The following is a 21,624-nucleotide window of genomic DNA, read 5'->3' as shown; positions in this document are numbered from 1 at the left end:
AACTGTTGCTTCCTGACCTGCATACAGATTTCTCAGGAGACAGGTAAGGTGGTCTGGTATTCCCATCTCTAAGAATTTTCCAGTTTGTTGTGATCCACACAGTCAAAGGCTCTGGCATAGTCGATAAAGCAGAAATAGATGTTTTTCTGGAATTCTCTCGCTTTTTCAATGATCCAGCGGATATTGGCAATTTGATCTCTGGTTCCTCTGCCCTTTTAAAATCCAGCTTGAACATCTGGAAGTTCACCGTTCATGTACTGTTGAAGCCTGTCTGGGAGGATTTTGAGCATTACTTTGCTGGTGTGTGAGATGACTGCAGCTGTGTGGTAGTTTGAACATTCTTTGGCATTCCCTTTCTTTGGGATTGAAATGAAAACTGACCTTTTCCAGTCCTTTAGTCACTGCTGAATTTTCCAAATTTGCTGGCATACTGAGTGCAATACTTTCACAGCACCATTGTTTAGGATTTGAAACAGCTCAATTGGAATTCATCACCACCACTAGCTTTGTTTGTAGTGATGCTTCCTAAGGCCCACTTGACTTCACATTCCAGAATGTCTGGTTCTAGGTGAGTGGTCAAACTATCACGGTTATGTGAGTCATGAAAATCATTTTTGTATAGCTCTTCTGTGTATTCTTCTCACCTCCTCTTAATATCTTCTGCTTCTGTGAGGTCCATACTGTTTCTGTCCTTTATTGTGCCCGTCTTTGAATGAAATGTTCCCTTGGCATCTCTAATTCATTTGAAGAGATCTCTAGTCTTTCCCATTCTACTGTTTTCCTGTATTTCTATGCACTGATTACTGAGGAAATCTTTCTTATCTCTCTTTGCTATTATTTGGGACTCTGCATTCAGATGGGTATATCTTTCCTTTTCTCTTTTGCCTTTAGCTTCTCTTCTTTTCTCAGCTATTTCTAAGGCCTCCTCAGACAACCATTTTGCCTTTTTGCATTTTTTCCCTTGGGGATGGTCTTGATCACTGCCTCTGTACAATGTCATGAACCTCCATCCATAGTTCTTCAAGCACTCTGTCTATCAGATCTAATCCCTTGAATCTCTTTGTCACTTCCACTGTATAATGTAAGGTATTTGTTTTAGGTCATGCCTGGATGGTCTAGTGGTTTTCCCCACTTTTTTCATTTGAATCTGAATCTTTAGTAAGGAGTTCATGCCTGGATGGTCTAGCGGTTTTCCCTACTTTTTTCATTTGAATCAGAATCTTCAATAAGGAGTTCAAGATCTGAGCCACAGTAGGCTCCTGGTCTTGTTTTTGCTGACTGTATAGAGCTTCTCCATCTTTAGCTGCAAAGAATATAATCAATCTGATTTCAGTATTGACCATCTGGTGATGTCCATTTGTAGAATATTCTCTTCTGTTATTGGAAGACGGTGTTTTCTATGACCAGTGTGTTCTCTTTGCAAACCTCTGCTAGCCTTTGCCCTGCTTCATTCTGTACTCCAAGGCCAAATTTGCCTGTTACTCCAGGTATCTCTTGTCTTCCTATTTTTGAATTCCAGTCCCCTATATTGAAAAATCCATCTTTTTTGGGTGTTAGTTCTAGAAGTTCTTGTAGGTCTTCCTAGAACAGCTCAACTTTAGCTTCTTCAGCATTACTGGTTGGGGCACAGGAACTGTATAACTTAGATCAAATGGATAAATTCCTAGAAACATATAACCTTCTAAGACTGAAATATAAAGAAATAAAATATCTGAATAGACAGATTATTAGTAAAGAGATTACAAAAAAAAGAAAAGAATCCCAACAAACAGAATCCCAACAGCATCAGACTGTTTCACCTGTAAATTTTACCAAACATTCTAAGACTGAATATCTATCCTCAAACTAATCCAAAAAGTGAAGATGACAGAACATTTCCAAACTCATTTTATAAAGCCAGCGTTATCCTGATAACAAAAACAGACAAGGACAGATAAAAAACGAAAATTACAGGCCAACATCTCCAATGAAAGTAGATATAAAAGTCTTCAACAAAATATTAGCAAACTGAATTTGTGTATGCTGCATGTTGGTTGCTTCACGACTGTGTGCTAGTTATGTCCAACTCTTTGTGACCCTAGGGACTGTAGCCCACAAGGCTCCTCTGTCCAGAGAATTCTCCAGGTAAAAATACTGGAGTGCATTGTCATGCCCTCCTCCAGGGGATCTTCCTGGCCCAGGTTTTGAACCCTCCTCTCTAGCGTCTTGTGCATTGGCAGGCAGGTTCTTTAACACTAGTGCCATCTGAGAAGCCAAACTGAATTCAATCGTATATGAAATTAAAATAAAAAGGAAAATAAAATAAAAAGAAAAGGACAATCATGATCATTAAGTGAGACTTGTTCCAAGGATGCAAAGTTTATTCAATCAATAAACATGATACTCATACTTACAAAATGAATCATAAAAAATGTATGACTGTCTCCAAAGATGCAGAGAAAGCATTTCACAAAATTCAGCATCTAATTATGATAAACACTCTCAACAAAGTGGGCAGAGAGGGTACATATTTTGACATAATAGAGGCTATATATGACAAGCCCACGGATAATACCATACTCATTGGTGAAAAGCTGAAAGGTATTCCTTTAAGATTAGGAACTATATAGAAGAATGCTCACTCTAACTACTTTTATTCAACATAGCATTGGAAGTACCAGCCACAGCAGTTAGGGGAAAAAAGAAATAACAGGAATCCCAACTGGAAAGGAAGATGAAAAAATATCAGTATTTGCAGATGACATACTATATATATGTCTGACGCAGGATACAGCATGCTTGGGGCTGGTGCATGGGGATGACCCACAGAGATGTTATGGGGAGGGAAGTGGGAGGGGGGTTCATGTTTGGGAACACATGTAAGAATTAAAGATTTTAAAATTAAAAAAATAAAAAAATAAAATAAAATACAATAAAAATTAAAAAAAAACCCAACCAACTATAGAGTCCATCTAAAAGAAAAACAAAAACAAAAACCCACCTCTTCGGCTCAGTTCAGTTCAGCCACTCAGTCGTGTCTGACTCTTTGCGACCCCATGAATTGCAGCACCCCAGGCCTCCCTGTCCATCACCAACTCCCGGAGTTCACTCAGACTCACGTCCATCCAGTCAGTGATGCCATCCAGCCATCTCATCCTCTGTCATCCCCTTTTCCTCCTGCCCCCAATCCCTCCCAGCATCAGAGTCTTTTCCAATGAGTCAAGTCTTTGCATGAGGTGGCCAAAGTACTGGAGTTTCAGCTTCAGCATCATTCCCTCCAAAGAAATCCCAGGGCTGATCTCCTTCAGAATGGACTGGTTGGATCTCCTTGCAGTCCAAGGGACTCTCAAGAGTCTTCTCTAACACCACAGTTCAAAAGCATCAATTCTTCAGCGCTCAGCCTTCTTCACAGTTCAACTCTCACATCCATACATGACCACTGGGAAAACCATAGCCTTGACTAGATGGACCTTTGTTGGCAAAGTAATGTCTCTGCTTTTCAATATGCTATCTAGGTTGGTCATAACTTTTCTTCAAAGGAGTAAGTGTCTTTTAATTTCATGGCTGCAGTCACCATCTGCAGTGATTTTGGAGCCCCCCAAAATAAAGTCTGACACTGTTTCCACTGTTTCCCCATCTATTTCCCATGAAGTGATGGGACCGGATAACATGATCTTCATTTTCTGAATGTTGAGCTTTAAGCCAACTTTTTCATTCTCCTCTTTCACTTTCATCAAGAGGCTTCTAAGCTCCTCTTCACTTTCTGCCATAAAGGTGGTTTCATCTGCATATCTGATGTTATTGATATTTCTCCCGGCAATCTTGATTCCAGCTTGTGCTTCTTCCAGTCCAGCGTTTCTCATGATGTACTCTGCATAGAAGTTAAATAAGCAGGGTGACAATATACAGCCTTGATGTACTCCTTTTCTTATTTGGAACCAGTCTGTTGTTCCATGTCCAGTTCTAACTGTTGCTTCTTGACCTGCACATAGGTTTCTCAAGAGGCAGGTCAGGTGGTCTGGTATTCCCATCTCTCTCAGAATTTTCCACAGTTTATTGTGATCCACATAGTCATAGACTTCGGCATAGTCAATGAAGCAGAAATAGATGTTTTTCTGGAACTCTCTTGCTTTGTCCATGATCCAGTGGATGTTGGCAATTTGATCTCTGATTCCTCTGCCTTTTCTAAAACCAGTTTGAACATCAGGAAGTTCATGGTTCACATATTGCTGAAGCCTAGCTTGGAGAATTTGGAGCATTACTTTACTAGCATGTGAGATGAGTGCAATTGTGAGGTAGTTTGAGCATACTTTGGCATTGCCTTTCTTTGAAATTGGAATGAAAACTGACCTTTTCCAGTCCTGTGGCCACTGCTGAGCTTTCCAAATTTGCTGGCATATTGAGTGCAGCACTTTCACAGCATCATCTTTCAGGATTTGAAATAGTTCCACTGGAATTCCATCACCTCCACTAGCTTTGTTCGTAGTGATGCTTTCTAAGGCCCACTTGACTTCACATTCCAGGATGTCTGGCTCTAGGTGAGTGATCCCACCATCATGATTATCTGGGTTGTGAAGATCTTTTTTGTACAGTTCTTCTGTGTATTCTTGCCACCTGTTCTTAATATCTTCTGCTTCTGTTAGGTCCATACCATTTCTGTCCTTTATCGAGCCCACGTTTGCATGAAATGTTCCCTTGGTATCTCTAATTTTCTTGAAGAGATCTCTAGTCTTTCCCATTCTGTTCTTTTCCTCTATTCATTTTCAGTGATCGTTGAGGAAGGCTTTCTTTTCTCTCCTTGCTATTCTTTGGAACTCTGCATTCAGATGCTTATATCTTTCCTTTTCTCCTTTGCTTTTCACTTCTCTTCTTTTCACAGCTATTTGTAAGGCCTCCTCAGACAGTCATTTTGCTTTTTTGCATTTCTTTTCCATGGGGATGGTCTTGATCCCTATCTCCTGTATAATGTCATGAACCTCTGTCCATAGTTCATCAGGTACTCTATCTATCAGATCTAGTCCCTTAAATCTATTTCTCACTTCCACTCATTATAAGGGATTTGATTTAGGTCATGCCTGAATGGTCTAGTGGTTTTCCCTACTTTCTTCAATTTCAGTCTGAATTTGGCAATAAGGAGTTCAACTCTTAGAACTAACAAATGATTTCAGTAAAGTTTCATCATACAAAATCAACATATAGGAATCTCCTGTATTCCTATAACTAATTATAAAATATCAGAAAAAGAAATTAAGAAAACAATCATATTTATAACTGCATAAAAAAGAAACACCTTGGAATAATTCAATAATTTTATGGAACCATGAAAGAATCTGATAAGGCAGATTTCAGACAAAAGAATCATCAGAGAAACAAAACCGTAAATGAATAAATAAATAAATAAAGCGGGAGGTATCAAATTCCTTGATTTCAAAGTAAACTACAAAGTTACAGTAGTCAAGAGAGTAATGGTAAGGGCATAAATACAGACACATAAATCAATGGGAGAGAGTAAAGGGTCTAGAAATAAACCCATATGTTCATGGATAAATAATTTATGACAAAGGAGTCAAGAATATAAAATAGAAAAGGCAGCCTCTTCAAAGGCAGCTTGGAAAACTGGACAGACACTTGCAAAGACATGAATATAGTACCACACACAAAAAATCAAATTTAAATGGATTACAACTTAAACATAAGACATGAATCCATAAAAATTCTAGAAAAAAATGTAGGCAATAAGCTCCTTAGTATCAGTGTTGACATGGAATTTTTTGGATCTGACCTCAAAAGCAAAGGCAACAAAAGCAAAAATTAACAAGTGGGCCTATATGAAACTGAATAGCTTCTGTACAGCAAATGAAATCATCAACAAAATGCATTGGGTGACCTACTGAATGAGGGGAAAATATCTGCAAATCATATATATGATAAGGGGTAAATGTTAAAAAATATATAAAGAATTCAAACAATTGAATAGTAAAAAATAATTTACTTAAAAATGGGCAGAGGATTTATATATTTTATTCAAAACACACACAGATAGTCAATAGGCACATGAAAAGATTTAACAGCACTAATCATCAGAGAAATGCAATCAAAATGAGGTATCACTCATACCTGCTAGAATGGCTATTATCCAAAGGATAAAAAAAGAGAAGTTTTACAGAGAATGTGGAGAGAAGGGAAACTTTGTACATTATTGGTGGGAATGTATACTGGAGCAGCAACTATGGAAAATAGTACAAAGGTACCCCAAGGTTTAAGAACAAACTACCATAAGATCCAGCTATACCACTTCTGGGTATTTATCCAAAAAAAATGAAAAATATGAATTCGAAAAGATATATCCATCTCTATACTCATTGTGGCATTATTTACAATAGCTAAGATATGGACACAATCTAAATTAACACTGATGGGAGAATTGGATAAAGAAGATAAGGCATATACACAAAACAGACTACTGCTTGGCTATAAAAAAGAAAAATTTTTGTTTGCCATTTGCAATAATATGGAGGGAACTCAAAGGCATCTTGTTAAGTGAAATGAGTCAGAGAAGGACAAATACCATACGATTTCACTTATATGTGGAATATAAACAATAAAACAAAGAAAAAAGAAACCAAACTCAGATTCATGGGTATCAGAGGGAAGGGCATTGGAGGGTGGGTGAAGTAGATGAAAGAGGACAACTTTATGGTGACAGATGGTACTAGACTTATTGCAGTAATGACTTTACAGTTTATACAGAAAGTAATTATTTTGTTGTACAGCTGAAACTAATTTGTTACTTTTGTTCTTGTGGTTTAGTGGCTCAGTCGTGTCTATACTCTTTGCGACGCTATGGACTGTATCCCGCCAGGCTATCCATGGGATCCCCCAGGCAAGAATACTGGAGTGGACTGCCATTTACTTCAACAACAACAACAACAAAAATCTACATGATAACATTTCAAATAATTATTAAAACAACTTACTTTCTTCTTTCTTGCTGATAATCGCAGGCAGGGTATAAATCTAAAAAAGAAAAGAAGTCAGCCAGTCATCTGCAGTTAATGAGCCACAACAGACAATGACCAGGGTGATACTGGTTCAGTGATATACAAAGGGAGTGTCTTGATTTCAAGGTCCTACCACTACTGTATGCACAATGCCCTCCTCCAATCTTGCCTCCCACTCCTTTTCCTCCCTTGCTGTCCTGCCCTGGGCAAAGGTTTACCCCTTTCCCTTGGATCTAAGCATCTCATTCTATTCTCTAACACAATGCACAATCTCCCTTCTTCAGGAAGTACCTCACGATGGATGCACCTGATTGTTTCCTCCTCAAATTACCTGCTTAGCATTTTTTCTCAGCATGTACCTAACTTGTGCTTGTTAAGCTATCACACTGTCTTCTAAATTTCCTCTAGGTCAGGGCTTGCCTCTCAACTATTAGCAGTAAAGAGACAAGTTGCTTTGTTTTTAATTTTTAATCTGTCACTGATGGATAATTTTGTAAATTACAAAAAAAAAAGTGTAAATGTAATCAACAATCAAGAATAGACAGTCTAAATTTTTTTATTATTAAATTCAACAGATATAAAATGACTTCTAATTGCTACAAAATTTTCCAGATCCTTAATCATAATCTCTGCACTCAGTGTAGCCTGGTAATAGTTTGTAGGATAGACTCAAAGTCTAGGGTCCACACTCTGTGTAGCTCTGCTGTTGCACAGGTACTTTTCACAAGTTCTTTGCCATTTAAAAGACAGTCTTCCAGGGACAGGCTGGTGTCTTCTATTGGCTCTGTGTGCTCATCCCTCTAAGCACTCAGTGCTGTGGGCGTCACAGACGTCATCAGTGGCATATTCCCTTTTTTATATAAGCCTCCCTGATCATTTCAAGTAAATTTATGTCAACATCAAAATATCTATTAGAGTTACAAAGTTTTCCCGAAGGAGACTTCTAACCCATGGTCTAGGTTACCCTGAAATTTGTTCATCATACTGATCATAAAACCTCACACTGGCCTTGCAAAGAGTAGACACTCAAGAACTATTAGCAAAACAAAGCAATTCAATCAATGTAGCCAAATAAAATTACTTTTTAAAAGTAATTTTAGGGTTTTAAATTAGTCCTAGAAGTCTCCCTGAAAAACAAATTCAAGAGTCTCTACTCCTGATTTGCTATTTTAATATTTTCAAATATACTATACATAGGCATATAAATTTTTTTAGATGTACTTTGCAATTATTAGAACAATAAAATCAAAATTAGAGAATGTGTCATATTCCTACCGGTTCCTTCCCATCCATGGCTTCAAGCCAGAGTTTTCGATTAGCTTCTGAAAAGGCTTGCAATGTGATGATCCCATGCCTATTAAAAATAAGTATTATATATATTCAATTCACTTATTTATGCCTTTAAACATATGCTGTTTATTTAAATTCTTAATTAATTCTTAGTTAACTAAGTAAAATTTGAAGAAAAAGCAGGAAAGAGAAAACAATGAAAAGAGAAAATAATATAGATAGGAGAGAAAAGAATAAAGAAATTAAAAAATTGAAAAGAAATCCTAAGTGTTTTAGGTATAAGACTGTCCAAAGGAGGCTAGTCTCAAACTACTTCCCCTAAAATGGCTGAAAAGGATGACAGAGCGACATTCATCAAAGTTCAAAACCACCTAAACATTCCATAAGATGTGAATAATTAAGAATATGACCCAGGGTATTATCATATAGTCACTAAAAATAATTACAATGAATATATAGCAATGTGGACTTTCCTGGTGGCTCCGACAGTAAGGCATCTGCCTACAACATGGAAGACCCAGGTTCAGTCCCTGGGTTGGGAAGATCCCCTGGAGAAGGAAATGGCAACCCACTCCAATACTCTTGCCTGGAAAATCCCATGGATGGAAGAGCATGGTAGGCTACAGTCCCTGGGGTTGCTAAGAGTCGGACATGACTGAGCCACTTCAGTTTCATATAGCAATAGGAGAAGCCTTATACCATAACTAATTTTACAGAAGAAAATAAGACCAAAGTGTTTATACAATGATCACAGTATTATCATTAACACTTTAGAAAACAACTCTCTCCCATGCACCCATTCTGAATTAGCTACTTGAGGATGTGCTTCAAGAAAGAGCAAGCAAAGGGAGAGATGAAATCAATATGAAGACAACGACAGAAAATACAGGAAAAAAGTGAAATTAACCTAATGAACTGTGCAAGCTGTTCATAGGATAAACAGAAACGTAGAGGGCTCTGTGACAAGGTAAACAAGAAGGAAATCTCATTTAAATGTTGTGTAATGGGGAAGCCGATTACAAGCCTAGAATGAGCTAAAACTGTGAGAAAGGGATATGTCTTCATGGGTACACGAAAATGGATCATTATATTGATAAGAAATGGATAAACCGATTATAAAGATCAAAGTAATTTTATCTTGGGTAATTTAAGCCAGTTTAAAACAGCAGTAATAACAACAATACTTTAGGCTGTTTACTGTGTACCAGGCACTGTTACGTCTCCTTCATTAACCTATTTATTCCTCACAACAACCCTTTGATGTGCGTAGTGACTAGCCTTGTTTTACAGATGAAAAGAACTGAAGCACAGGGTTTAACAGCGTGCTCCAAGGTTATATATCTAGAAAGCACTGAAAAAAGAAAAATCACTAATATGTTAGTACTCATCTACATAGAAAATCAAGACGTTCCTATCACAAAATTATTAAAGCCAATGGACATAGATTGATATATAAAAAAAATTACTGGTCTTTACACAGCAGTTTCAACCATAAAACAAAAAAGCATTTCTACTAACCAAAGAATTCTATTCAAAATTTCAATGAAAAGAAGACACCCAAAAATAAAATGGGGGAAAGAAAAGATATATAAAATCTTAGGGACAGTTCAATTCACCATTTTTATTCTAATAACTTAATAGAACCCCAGTCAAAAATCCCAAAGGAATTTTTGGAGAGAAAAGTAAACTTGCTCAGCAGATCTACAAAGTATAAGAACACAGGGCCAAAACAGCTAACACTGTTTTAAAGAAGCATAAGAATGGGGCCATGTCTTACTAAATAATTATAATATGTAAGCTATGGTATATAACAGTGTATACAGTATGTCAGAATGTTATATATATATATATATATATGTGGTATAGATTCACACGCAAAGCTAGAGTATTCAGAAGCATGGTGGTAATATAGGGGAAGAATAGATTGTGGAATACAACAGAGATCAAGAAACATACATACTTTTCCTGACTTTGTTTCTATTCTACTTGAAACGATAAATGAGTACAGCTAAGCAGTTCCGTTAGATGACGAGCTGGGCTGCACAGCCTTTATGTCTCTCCCAATATCCTGTGACTAAGAATGCCCAGAAGAGCGCTGTGTGCGTGGAAGGCACGGAATTTCACTGGCCGAAGGAGGCTTTCGGCAAGTGCAGCAGAGGCTTTTTTTATACTTTGGCACAAGGCCGCTAGGCTTCAAAACCATACCGAAAGCTGACCCGGGAGCCGTGAACATGCTGTCAGGTTCCTTCACTGGGTGGGGACCCTAGTCCACAGTGTGTGATTTTTTCAGATTCTTCGCTGCGTGACATTACCCTTTGGTAGCACTCTGTGTCCAATTTATTTTTTTGAAAGCATCATGTAATCCATATTTATTGAATAAACAAGTGAGAGAATGAATTAAACATATATTGCTTTTTTAAAAAGAGACTGAAAAACAAGCACTTTATGCTGTTTCATATTTAGAGCTATACACAGAAAAAAAGTAATCTAAACCAAATTAAAAAACAGAAAGTGAAAAGTTCAAACCTTTCGACCACTTCTATGTCAAAGCAGAATCGTTTATCAATTGAATCTGTCTTTCGTCGGATACAAGATTTTAATTTAAACATTTCTGGTGAGCTAGTAACAAGGCCATTCTGAAACAAGAGGTGGAACATATTTTTGACATGATGACAGACTGAACTGAAATATATTAAATATACCATCTAAAGTTTCCATATTAAAATAACTCAGAGTACAGTTTATGTATAAAGATCATATTCATGCCCTATTTCTATAAATATTAATACAGAGATGTCTGGCTAATGTTAACTTCCCAACTGTAATACACCAAACAACTTATTACTAAATTAATCACATATATATGTTTTATTCAAAGAATTCTGAGAATTCTGTGCCTAGCACCCTTCAACATATTTACTTATCATGTTAAATTATACTATAATGTGTATATATGTGAATCAGAGCTGTGGAGTATTAAATGACAGCTGACAGTTGACTCCAAATCTCAAGAGAGTTACCAAAATAATAAAGCTCTAGTAGACGCTTGTTATAACGTTATTACTATCACGCATACCATGTGATTCTTCTGCTGGTAACCAATTGCTAGTTTGCTTCTGAAACTAAACCTCTTTGGACAGAATCCAACATAAGCTCAATTCATAATTCTCTTCTATACCTGAAAAGCCATTCAATTTTACCTAATGCTTGGTTAATTCTATTATCTCTGGTTGCAAATCTTATAGATTTATTAATAGAACTCTGGCTTAGTCTGTTTATTATCTCACTACTGTCAGATGAACTCACTTCTGGGCAACAGCTTTTCTTACGAAAACTTGAGCAGAAACTAAGGTGTGATTACAGCATTTAATAACTTCCTGTGATGGTAGCAATCTAAGATTTCTTTTTCTCTGGTATGTTCTTCTTTACTTCCTATCTGTCACTTTGAATTATTAGACTCTATTGAATGCCCAAGCACAGTAAGTTTCAGTTGATATATTTGAATATGTGCCTAAATTAGGGCAACATTTACTACTCCATGATCTATACCACAAATTAGGTGGGGAGTCACTTACTTTCTACCATCTTTATCTTCTAGTCAGTTAAAAGGAGGCGAGCCTCAATAATCTTTAGGATAACTTCCAGCTCTAGGATTCTCAGATGATGGCTCAGTCATCTTATTTGTAGGCTTCAGCGTCTGCCATATTCATATCTTAACTCACAGAAAGATTGCAAACTATATGCAATAAAGGTGCTGCACTCTGCAGCACTTCTGCAAACAAAGTACACTTAGTTTGTACTGCTCACCACCCATGTGAGACATTCAGTGACTGACTGACTTCAAGGGTAAATGAGCACTCACTGATTTCTTTTGAGAAACTTTGTTGGCCAGCATTTCAGTAAGAAGGACTCAGTGCTTGCAGGGACTGTGGGATGCAGGGACAAACACGGGCTCCCACAGGAAACCACCAGGAAGAAAGAGGCGGACTCCGAGAGCCTCAACCCACCCCTGACAACCTCTGTGGGCTGCTGGCAAACCAATACCACAAACGACTCTGCTGCCAGGAATGTGAGATGCCATTCACCAAGGTGTCCATACGTGTAATGTAACTGCTTATAAAGATTCACGGCCAAAGTGAAAAAGAAGTACTGGCTGTTCTTTTTAAGTCATCAAGGTCATTTAAAGTGAGAGAAAACTTCTGTGACTTTTCAATTTTTAAAAATTGTGAACACATTTATTAGAAAAATAAGCACAAAAGATTTTTATTTCCATTACTTAAATAACAAGTTCAGTTAAAAAACAATAGAAAAAAAAAATGACTCACCATTTTCCCACTGGATTTCACTTCTGAAACGCTCATTGTAAAAGTTTTACTTCCTTTATCGTATGTACAATAATGTTTAATCCATGTAAAACCAAGAGGTCCTAATGAAAGGAAACAAACGATACAGACTGTTAATATATGAGTTGCATCTAAGTTTGCGCAGTTTTTGATGCTATGAAGTAAAACCGGGGATTTCCATAGACCATGCAAGTCAGTAATGCTTACTGTGAGTGAGAAAGGCCAGACTGGAGCTACAGTGGTGTAGGGTAGAGTGTCTTGCAACCAGACAACTTGGCTTAATTTGCAGCTCTGACACGTACTTGGTAAACTCAAGAGTTACTTTAGCTCTTGGCTTCAGTTATCTCGTCTGTGAAAGTGGTTTACCCATGGATGTGGGAAGGATGAGAAGGAACAGTCTGAGGTGCTGTAACAGGTCTCCTTACATCTTCCTTTGTCATCTACTTTTGAAATTGCCAGAAATACCCTGCTCAAAATTTAGCCAGGTTATTTCATCCTTTTGTTCAAAACTCTCCAGTCATTTCCCACATCTCCCGAGATATAAACCGAAGGCTCCAAATGATCTGGATAGAAGGATATTTTTGGTCTTACTGCCTTTTTCCTCCTACACTCGATGCTAGTTGCACTGGGCCCTGCTGATCTCTGAACGTGGAGAATGCATTTCTACCCCAGAGCATTTCCACTCACAGGATGACTCTTCCTTCAGATGCCTGCATGACTTACACTGTCACTTCCTTCAGGATTTTTCCTAAATGTCACCTTTATAATATGGCCCTTTTCTGTAGAGATAGCTAATATCACACCTTCACCATGACATTTCATTTCTTATCTCTCTTTTTTTTTTTTGCTTTACTTTCTTCTCAGCAGTTAACACATATATGATCACCACTTTACTAATTCATCCTATTTATTGTCTGCATCCATCACTAGAATCTAAAGCTCTATGAGAGAAGGAACAAGCGATGTTCTGTGGAATAGCATATTCTTAATCCATAGAACAGGGCCAGACACATAGTTGCTAAAGATTTCATGAATGACGGAATGAATTATTCATCTTTCTCTAAGAATTTTGACCACAGAGCTGTTCCCTTTTAACACTAATCTGAAAAATATTAAATTCAAATCTCTCTTTAAAATGAAGGGTTTCCTTGGTGTCTCAGACAATAAAGAATCCGCCCGCAATGCAGGAGACCCGGGTTTGATCCCTGGGTCGGGAAGATCCCCTGGAGAATGGAAAGGCAACCCACTCCAGTATTCTTGCCTGGAGTATCCCTCGGACAGAGGAGCCTAGTGGGTTTACAGACCATGGGGTCAGTGGTGCTGGTGGTAAAGAACCCACCAGCCAATGCAGGAGCTGTAAGAGATGTGCATTTGACTCCTGGGTTGGGAAGATCCCCTGGAGGAGGGCATGGCAAACCACTCCAATATTCTTGCCTGAAGAATCCCATGGACAGAAAAGCCTGGTGGGCTACAGTCCTAGGAGTCAAACACAACTGAAGCAACTTAGCATGCATGCATATATAATGTTCACTATCTTTTTCTCCATATAATATAACCTCGCTGGGGTATGCAACCCTTTCCCACTGCATACCACTCTGTCATCCAGTGTTCTCCTTAAAAACGGGTTGATGCTGCTTCACCTGGGCAAACAGATAAATCACGAGTTCAATTATTTCATGACCTCAGTAGAAGACTTCATCTTTCCCACAGGGAAAGCCAATTATCTTGCACCCAAGTGCCCTAGTGGGCTGAGTAGGTTGAAAATGGAGCTTGTTTCCTAAAGCTTCTTCACACAGGGTCCTATCTGGATTAACACCTGGATCTCTCTAGCAACAATTATATACAATGTTATTGCCGGCTGTGTTTTATAACAATGTATTCAACACTAAGAAACAGAATTGTGAAAATGCACCTCTTGAGAAAAGTGTTTCATGAGCCATTTGAATTTTTTTCTGTAATAATAGTGCCCTTGGTGTCATATGTAGCTTTAATACTTAAACCACTCCAGACTTTAAAATTATGGGGTGCAGCTACGTACTTGGTAATCACAAAGGGTTACTGCAATTAACTTCAATTCTGTTTTGGGACTATTTCACACTGTAATACTTAATAATACTTGTTGATAACTCTGTTACATGTGGTGTAAAATACTTAAAGGCTTAAGAGTTGATTAGTAGAGAGTGGCTGGATAGAAATCTTTATAGTGATTTTATTTCTTAAGAAGCAATTTATGAAGCAATATTAGCTATAATTTTTAAATAAAGCTGCTGCAACACTCTGACGACCTATTAGACCCAAGATGTTTCATCCTGCCTCTATGTTAACTTCAGAACCCCATGCATTTGATCTTCAAGTGTGCTGCACACACATGCTGCTTTCTTTAAAGCTGCTTGGCACCAGGCCACGGCAGATGTTCTTAGGCAAGTGATTCTGAAGTCCCTAAAAAAAAGTCTGGGAAAATAAAATTTATTGCAGCTCTGAAGTTTCAAACCAAAACAAGTTTAATTATCTTATCCAGTGATCATCTGAGGTTGCTGGGATGATGCCTGTGGATTGGGAGGGAATTAACATTCACTGGATACCTACTAAGTGTCAACATTTTATCTAGGAACTTTTAAAGTCAGACATTATAAAGAGCATTTTACATAAAAGAAAATAAAGCTTAAGAGCAGCAGATGGTGCTGCTTTCTTCATCAAGAGGGCATGTGGTTGGAGTTGTTCTTTTTAGAGGAACGATACTTCTCAGGAGTTGTTTAAAGAATTAAATGACATAAATACAAACTGCACAGAATAGGAAGGGCTCCTGGAAGTACAGTGGTATTACTATGCACCACTACTGATAACAGAGACATTCCATATACATTACCTCTAATTCTTACAATGTTAATATGAGATTGGATATAAATACCCCTCTTTTAAAAATGAGGAGACTGAGCTCAGAAAGTTGCCTATGCAGAATCATCCAGTTAACAGGTGGCATAAAACTCCAATATAGTTCTGTCTGACTCTGGACCCCATGCTCTTCCTGCTTAAACTGGAATCTACCCGAATGCAATTCACTGTATACCTGGAGGTGGGTAACATACAAACCACATACTCAGATGAAGTGGAGTGCTGTGTCTAAATAGCAATCATCTGCTACCATCCCATTACATCCATCTCTATTTATCAGTTTACAGCTCTGATATTTACTATTGATCACTGGTTGCTAACTGTGTAAGTCTATCTGTCTTGTACCTCCTACAACTGAATAAACATCTTGGAGCCATATTCTTCATCTCCTCTTTTGTTCTCCACAAGACTTACTCTGTGATAGCAAGAGCACAATCAATGTATCTTCGTGAAATGGTCATATTTTCTTAATATAAATGCTCTCAAAGATTCCAAGAAGAAAGGGGCTTTGAGTACTTTTTCCTCTTAGAAAAATAATTCCAAAGCATATAATCCCATTCATTTTCCTTTTTAAATCCTAGGCAAAAGGAAGAAGTGAGGATGGTAAGTGAGAATGAAAGGAGTGAGGGATTACAGTGAGGCAAAATAACACTTTTGGAGTGATGAATACATGTGTTATGTTGACTGTGGTGATGGCTTCATAGGTAGATACACGTAGCAAAACTGATCAAACTGTACATTTTAAATATGCGCAATTTATTGCATGCCAAGTGTGCCTCACTAAAGCTATAAAAACAGCACAGGCAGATATAGAGTAAAATGGAGATGGACACTGTGCTGGGAACAGGAAGAATGTCATAAGAGAGGATGCTACAAATAGAGGGGAGCCTTGAATGCCATGCCTGACCACAGCCATCATAGGAGAGGCACAACCAAGCAAGCACTGCAGAGGAAGCTGCTGTAAGCTCTCTGAGAAAGGACTGAGGCTGACAAGCCTGGAGGCAAAAAAGAACAGTAAGGAGGCCAGCGCAAGACTATGGAGATGGAGAGAAGGTATAGGCTCACAGGTTATCAAGGAGATAGACAGATTTGGTCCCAGGCTACAGAGACACTGGAATTAAAGATTTACCTGAGTTCTGTAGCCTAAAAGCAGATGTTAGAGGGACAGGAACTCTCAGAGAAAAGGTCAGTGCCACAGAGGGCTTTATGATCATTTCAGACTGACTCAGAGAAGAAGTCAGGTATCTGAGAATACAAGATATCAGCATCAGACAGGGGCATAAAACACTGCATTCTGTCTATGCATCCAGACCCCAGATTATTAAAGGGCTTATGCTTTTAGTGAAGTTGCTCAGTTGCGTCTGACTCTTTGTGACCCGTGGACTGTAGCCCACCAAGCTACTCTGTCCATGGGATTCTCCAGGCAAGAATACTGGAGGGGGTGCCATTTCCTTCTCCAGGGGATCTTTCCGACCCAGGGATTGAACCCAGGTCTCCCACATTGCAGGCAGACGCTTTAACCTCTGTACCACCAGGGATCCAAATGTCCAACAGCTGGGGAATAGGTAAGCAAACCTTGGCACAATCCAATGGATGGGCTACCAAGTCGTGGCTGAACAGGACATATGTGAAGATTATGAATACAAGAATTTTGCTAGGTAATCCAAAGCTTTTTTGATTAGAACATGATATTGTATATCCACAATGATTTTAGCAACTGTGTTAACAATAGGAGTGAGGGGAGACATCAAGAAATAAAGTACTGCTGAGCTGCAATGAATAAAAAATCTTTGGGCAACAGGATTGCACCTCCTTTACCAGATGCAGACTTGACAAGCCTCACTATCCACATATTCCTCCACTAGGCACAGTATCTCTCCATGTACCCTCACACTGAGGCTCTCAAATATGGAAATACTATTCAGTATGTAGACTCTTTCTTAGGGTCCTGAGTTAAATCCATACACTCTTGCATATATGATCAATGAATTGGTCTTTTCTCATGAAATTCTTGAAAAACCTATTTATTATATTTTAATTGTAGACTATAAAGGCAGGACATTAGATTCATCATTTTAACATCTGAAAACAGTAGACTGGTCAAGGTAGATAGCTATGAGAAGGAAAATCCTAAAACCAGATCCCCTGAGTCAGCAGCCCACTATCACCAGTGTAGTAATAAATGTTTGCTGAGACTACTGGATCAAACTGTTATCTGCTTCTGTACTGTTAGGGAACAAATGACAATCATCCGATCATGTCAAATATAAACGACCTTGGCATATTAGTGATCACTTTGCATTATGCCCCCAAAACTTTCGCAGTCAACATCTACAGCTTCCATATCTCAAACCCTTTAACCATAATGTCTTCAAGAAAACTACCATGATCTATTGTCTAGAGATGGGGAGACTTAGGGCAATGTTACTCCATGTTGTCTTCAAGTCCACATGTGTGAGAAAAACTACAGAAAGTGAAAATAGGCGTTTACCAACTTTTAGAGCAATCTGAGATTACTGCACAATCCACGCACGTGATTCTGTGTTTTATGAAGACCCTGGCCCATGATGCACTGGAAATGCAAACAACTGTTCCTTCAACACAAAGAGTAAGGGAGTGCTTTAGGGCATTCTGGGTTGAAACAGAGAGTTAATTTAATCACTGGTTCCACTTAATGACAAAAAAGGACTCTAGTTATACAAGTTTGAATGGCTTTTATTAACTTTTGTGAGAAAAACTTTCTCAGTGTGAGGCAATTATAATAATGCTCTATTGGATCTGAAGCTTATTTCCCAACACCAGGAAGTAAACAGTGCCAGTTTGATATTATGTAATTGCCAGATTTACTCCTGAAAACTGTCAGAGCACAGAATTAAATGAAATAATGCTGCTGAAGGGGAAAACCACTACCAAAGTCACCAAGATGATTCATCTGATAAGGCTTTGGGTTTTAATTCTCCATGAAACTTTGCATTGAGATCAGGCACCATAATTAAATTCTAAAACTGAACTCATGTTACGGTATCATCATGAAAATTCTAAGTTCCAAGTTCAACAACATACTAGCTTAGAGAATCCAATGGTGAAAAGTGGAAAAACTTCCACATATAGTGATAGTCGCTGGCCAAGCAGACCATATAGGATAAAGCTGTTAGGAATTTCAGTCTTCCTTCTTAAAGGAAAAGCAAGTAACCAACTCACGTCTCATAGAAACAGAAGGTTGATCTTAAGAGACATTAATTTACATCTTTGCAACTCACGTTTCTCCTGGACATACAAGTAGCCTTCCATTGTCCACTGGCTGGGTGGCCTGTAATCTTGATTGGCAGACTTCATCCTCTGCATCAATCGCTCTACCTCTTGTCGAGTACTTTCAAAATTATTCCTCGTCTTTAGTAAACGGAAACAACAATTTCATTCAGTGTTTTCTACCAGTTTTGAGGAACACCCAGTCTAAGGTTTCAAAACTATAAATGGTGCAAAGGATAACCTTGACTCTTTCAGGACTGTTTACCATATCCATCACCATCTACATTGAATCCTATGCTCTAATTTTGAATTGCTTTAGTGAAACTTTTCTGAATGACCTCCTGCATGTTTCTCTTTGCATCTGTGTATGTGAGTATTTTATCCAATTTCCCACTTAACATTATCTAGAGAACAACTTATAGCTTTACAAATATAAGATAGTAATTAAAATAACATTTTATACCCCATAATACCTAAGATAAAAGAAGCAGATACACAGCCACTTAGTTTGTTTTGAGGGTTAAAATAAATTCACATAGTTTTGATATATGTGGCACTTATCAAGAAAAAGGTTCATCATTTTTATTCCAAACACCTCTTTGAAGAAATATCACCTACCTTGTTTTCCCGAAATCCTAACATAGTTATCAGGAGGTCAATGCATAAATTAACACATAAAAATGAATAGGTTTCCAAGTTCTAACGTCTTCTACTGTAGGAAATAATTTACTTACACCATAGCAAGTTTATTTAAGATATAGAAAGTATATGGCTTTTCTCTATAAATATCAATTTTGCATTCAGGTCATATTATCTCAACAATACGTACTTGGAAACATAAGAATAATCACCAACCTGTGAGGCAGTGATGATTATCATTCTGTTATGGTCCCTAATAAAAGATCTGAATCTCAAGGTAAAGTTGGGAAAGTTTTCTTAATTGCCACTTTTGCTGCTTTTCCCTTTAAAACATAAGGATATGAATTTTTTCCAATACTTCACCTGTCTCTTGTTCTCAAATCCCAGGAATCTTACAGCAATTGCATTTAATATGGAAGTAATAAAAATACTTTGGGTTTATAATTTTCCCTTTTAATATTTACTGAGAAAGCCCAAATGGATTCCATATTGAAAAACAATGGAATGAATTGCATGTGAAATTGATTCTGCGAGAAAATCTAGGTTAAATAAAAAGCTAAATGCAACAAAGTAGAATAACTGCAATTACTTATTTCTCATGGTACGCTCTGAACACATATTTCTATTTGCTGAACATCTTTACAATGGCAAAAATCAGGTAAGGAGTGAAAGGCATGCTTTTTATAGAATATTAAGTGAAACCTTCATAAACTATTTTAGCTAGAGTACCAGACACGGTTTCAGAAATAACTCTTCATTTACACAAAATCGTCAACAATTAAGATTTTGTTACTGGCATCATCGACTCAATGGACAAGAGTTTGAGCAAACTCTGGGAGACAGTGAAAGGACAGGGAAGCCTGGTGTGCTGCAGTCCAGGAAGTTGCAAAGAGTCCAGACATGACTTAGCAATGGAACAACATATTTGATAATACAGAATGGATCGGCTAGCTTTTTAAAGTGTAACTGGTATTCAGTACATGTAAATCAGAATTCGTATAACTGCAATCAAATATTAAAAGGATTTACTGGACAACTTTACAAAATAAACTCTCCCAGAAATAGGGTGTTTTTAAATAATTCTCCCTGAAGCTTTAAAGCAGCTTTTATGGATGCTTGAAAGCCACATTTAAATTTATTTTTAGAAAACAGTAAATATCAGCTATAAAATAAACAGCTTCAGGGAGGAAAGGGACAGAGCATGAAAGTCCATTGTGAAAGTCCCTTTCACAAATACAGAAATACTGCCCTCTCAGGAAATACAACATGCCTAGGGTCACTCAGCAAAATAATGAAAACACTAGATAAAGGTAACAGTTTCCAAGGTTTCTGCACTCAGATATTTTCATTTTCATGAAAGTTGGCAGTATATAATTTTCAAACATGAGATTAGCTCTTATTTTAAAAAGTTAATAAATTTATTAAGTGGTTTTTCTAAATGAGTGAGGCTTTATTGTACTCAGATAAGTTCAGCTTGGCTATAACTCAGTTGCCCTGGGATCATCTGATTAACGAAGGAGAGGCAATGAGAACAGGTATAGTCTTACATTCTGCAAGTTGAACTGCAGCTGTTGTTTATATGGTGCAAATTCCTGGGCGAGTTCATATCCCTCGTGGTAAAAAGTAAATAAACCCTGAAGGAACGATAAAAGCTGCAAAAATAAAGAGATAAAAAATAAACCATAAAAATGTGTTTTCTAAAAAGGATGATCATCAAATAAAATAAATTAGAGAAATCATATTTCATTCTAATTCCTCTAGCTGGTAAGTTTTGAATATCCTCAACTAAGTTGGCACTAGAATTACAGATATGAAATGGAAGCCATGGAACCTAATTTTTACTTCCTTTTTGGCAGACGTGATTTAACTTTTAGGTCTTGTCATGGACAGCTGTCATGTTAACTACTCTTCAAATGCACTGACAAAATATCCAGGAGAGAATTAATGGAAATAAACGTGAAAATAACACAGTTCAGTTCAGTATAGTCGCTCTCTCACGTTCGACTCATTGCGACCCCATGATCAAGAGTCTTCTCTAACACCACAGTTCAAAAGCATCAATTCTTCGGCGCTCAGCTTTCTTTATAGTTCAACTCTCACATTCATACATGACTACTGGAGAAACCATAGCTTTCACTAGACAGACCTTTGTTGGCAAAGTTATGTCTCTGCTTTTGAATATGCTGTCTAAGCTGGTTATAACTTTTCTTCCAAGGAGCAAGTGGTAATTT

At 37.6% G+C, this 21,624-nt stretch overlaps 1 protein-coding gene across 1 annotated transcript in view; it reads right to left on the bottom strand.

Moving 5' to 3' along the window:
- ARHGAP42 (Rho GTPase activating protein 42) overlaps positions 1–21,624 on the bottom strand; it is a 331,634-nt gene that overhangs the window by 49,841 nt on the left and 260,169 nt on the right. The window contains exons 7-12 of the mRNA XM_013969404.2: positions 20,941–21,045; positions 18,766–18,895; positions 12,596–12,696; positions 10,797–10,906; positions 8,256–8,334; positions 6,957–6,996 (exon numbers count right to left, since the gene is read on the bottom strand). Coding sequence (XP_013824858.1) covers positions 6,957–6,996; positions 8,256–8,334; positions 10,797–10,906; positions 12,596–12,696; positions 18,766–18,895; positions 20,941–21,045 — 565 coding nt within the window. The remainder of the gene's footprint in view (positions 1–6,956; positions 6,997–8,255; positions 8,335–10,796; positions 10,907–12,595; positions 12,697–18,765; positions 18,896–20,940; positions 21,046–21,624) is intronic.

The sequence above is a fragment of the Capra hircus genome, chromosome 15 (assembly GCF_001704415.2).
Source record: "Capra hircus breed San Clemente chromosome 15, ASM170441v1, whole genome shotgun sequence".
In the NCBI taxonomy this organism is placed as follows: Eukaryota; Metazoa; Chordata; class Mammalia; order Artiodactyla; family Bovidae; genus Capra; species Capra hircus.
Note: the sequence above shows the minus strand (reverse complement) of the source record. Positions and strands in the feature narration are given on the sequence as shown.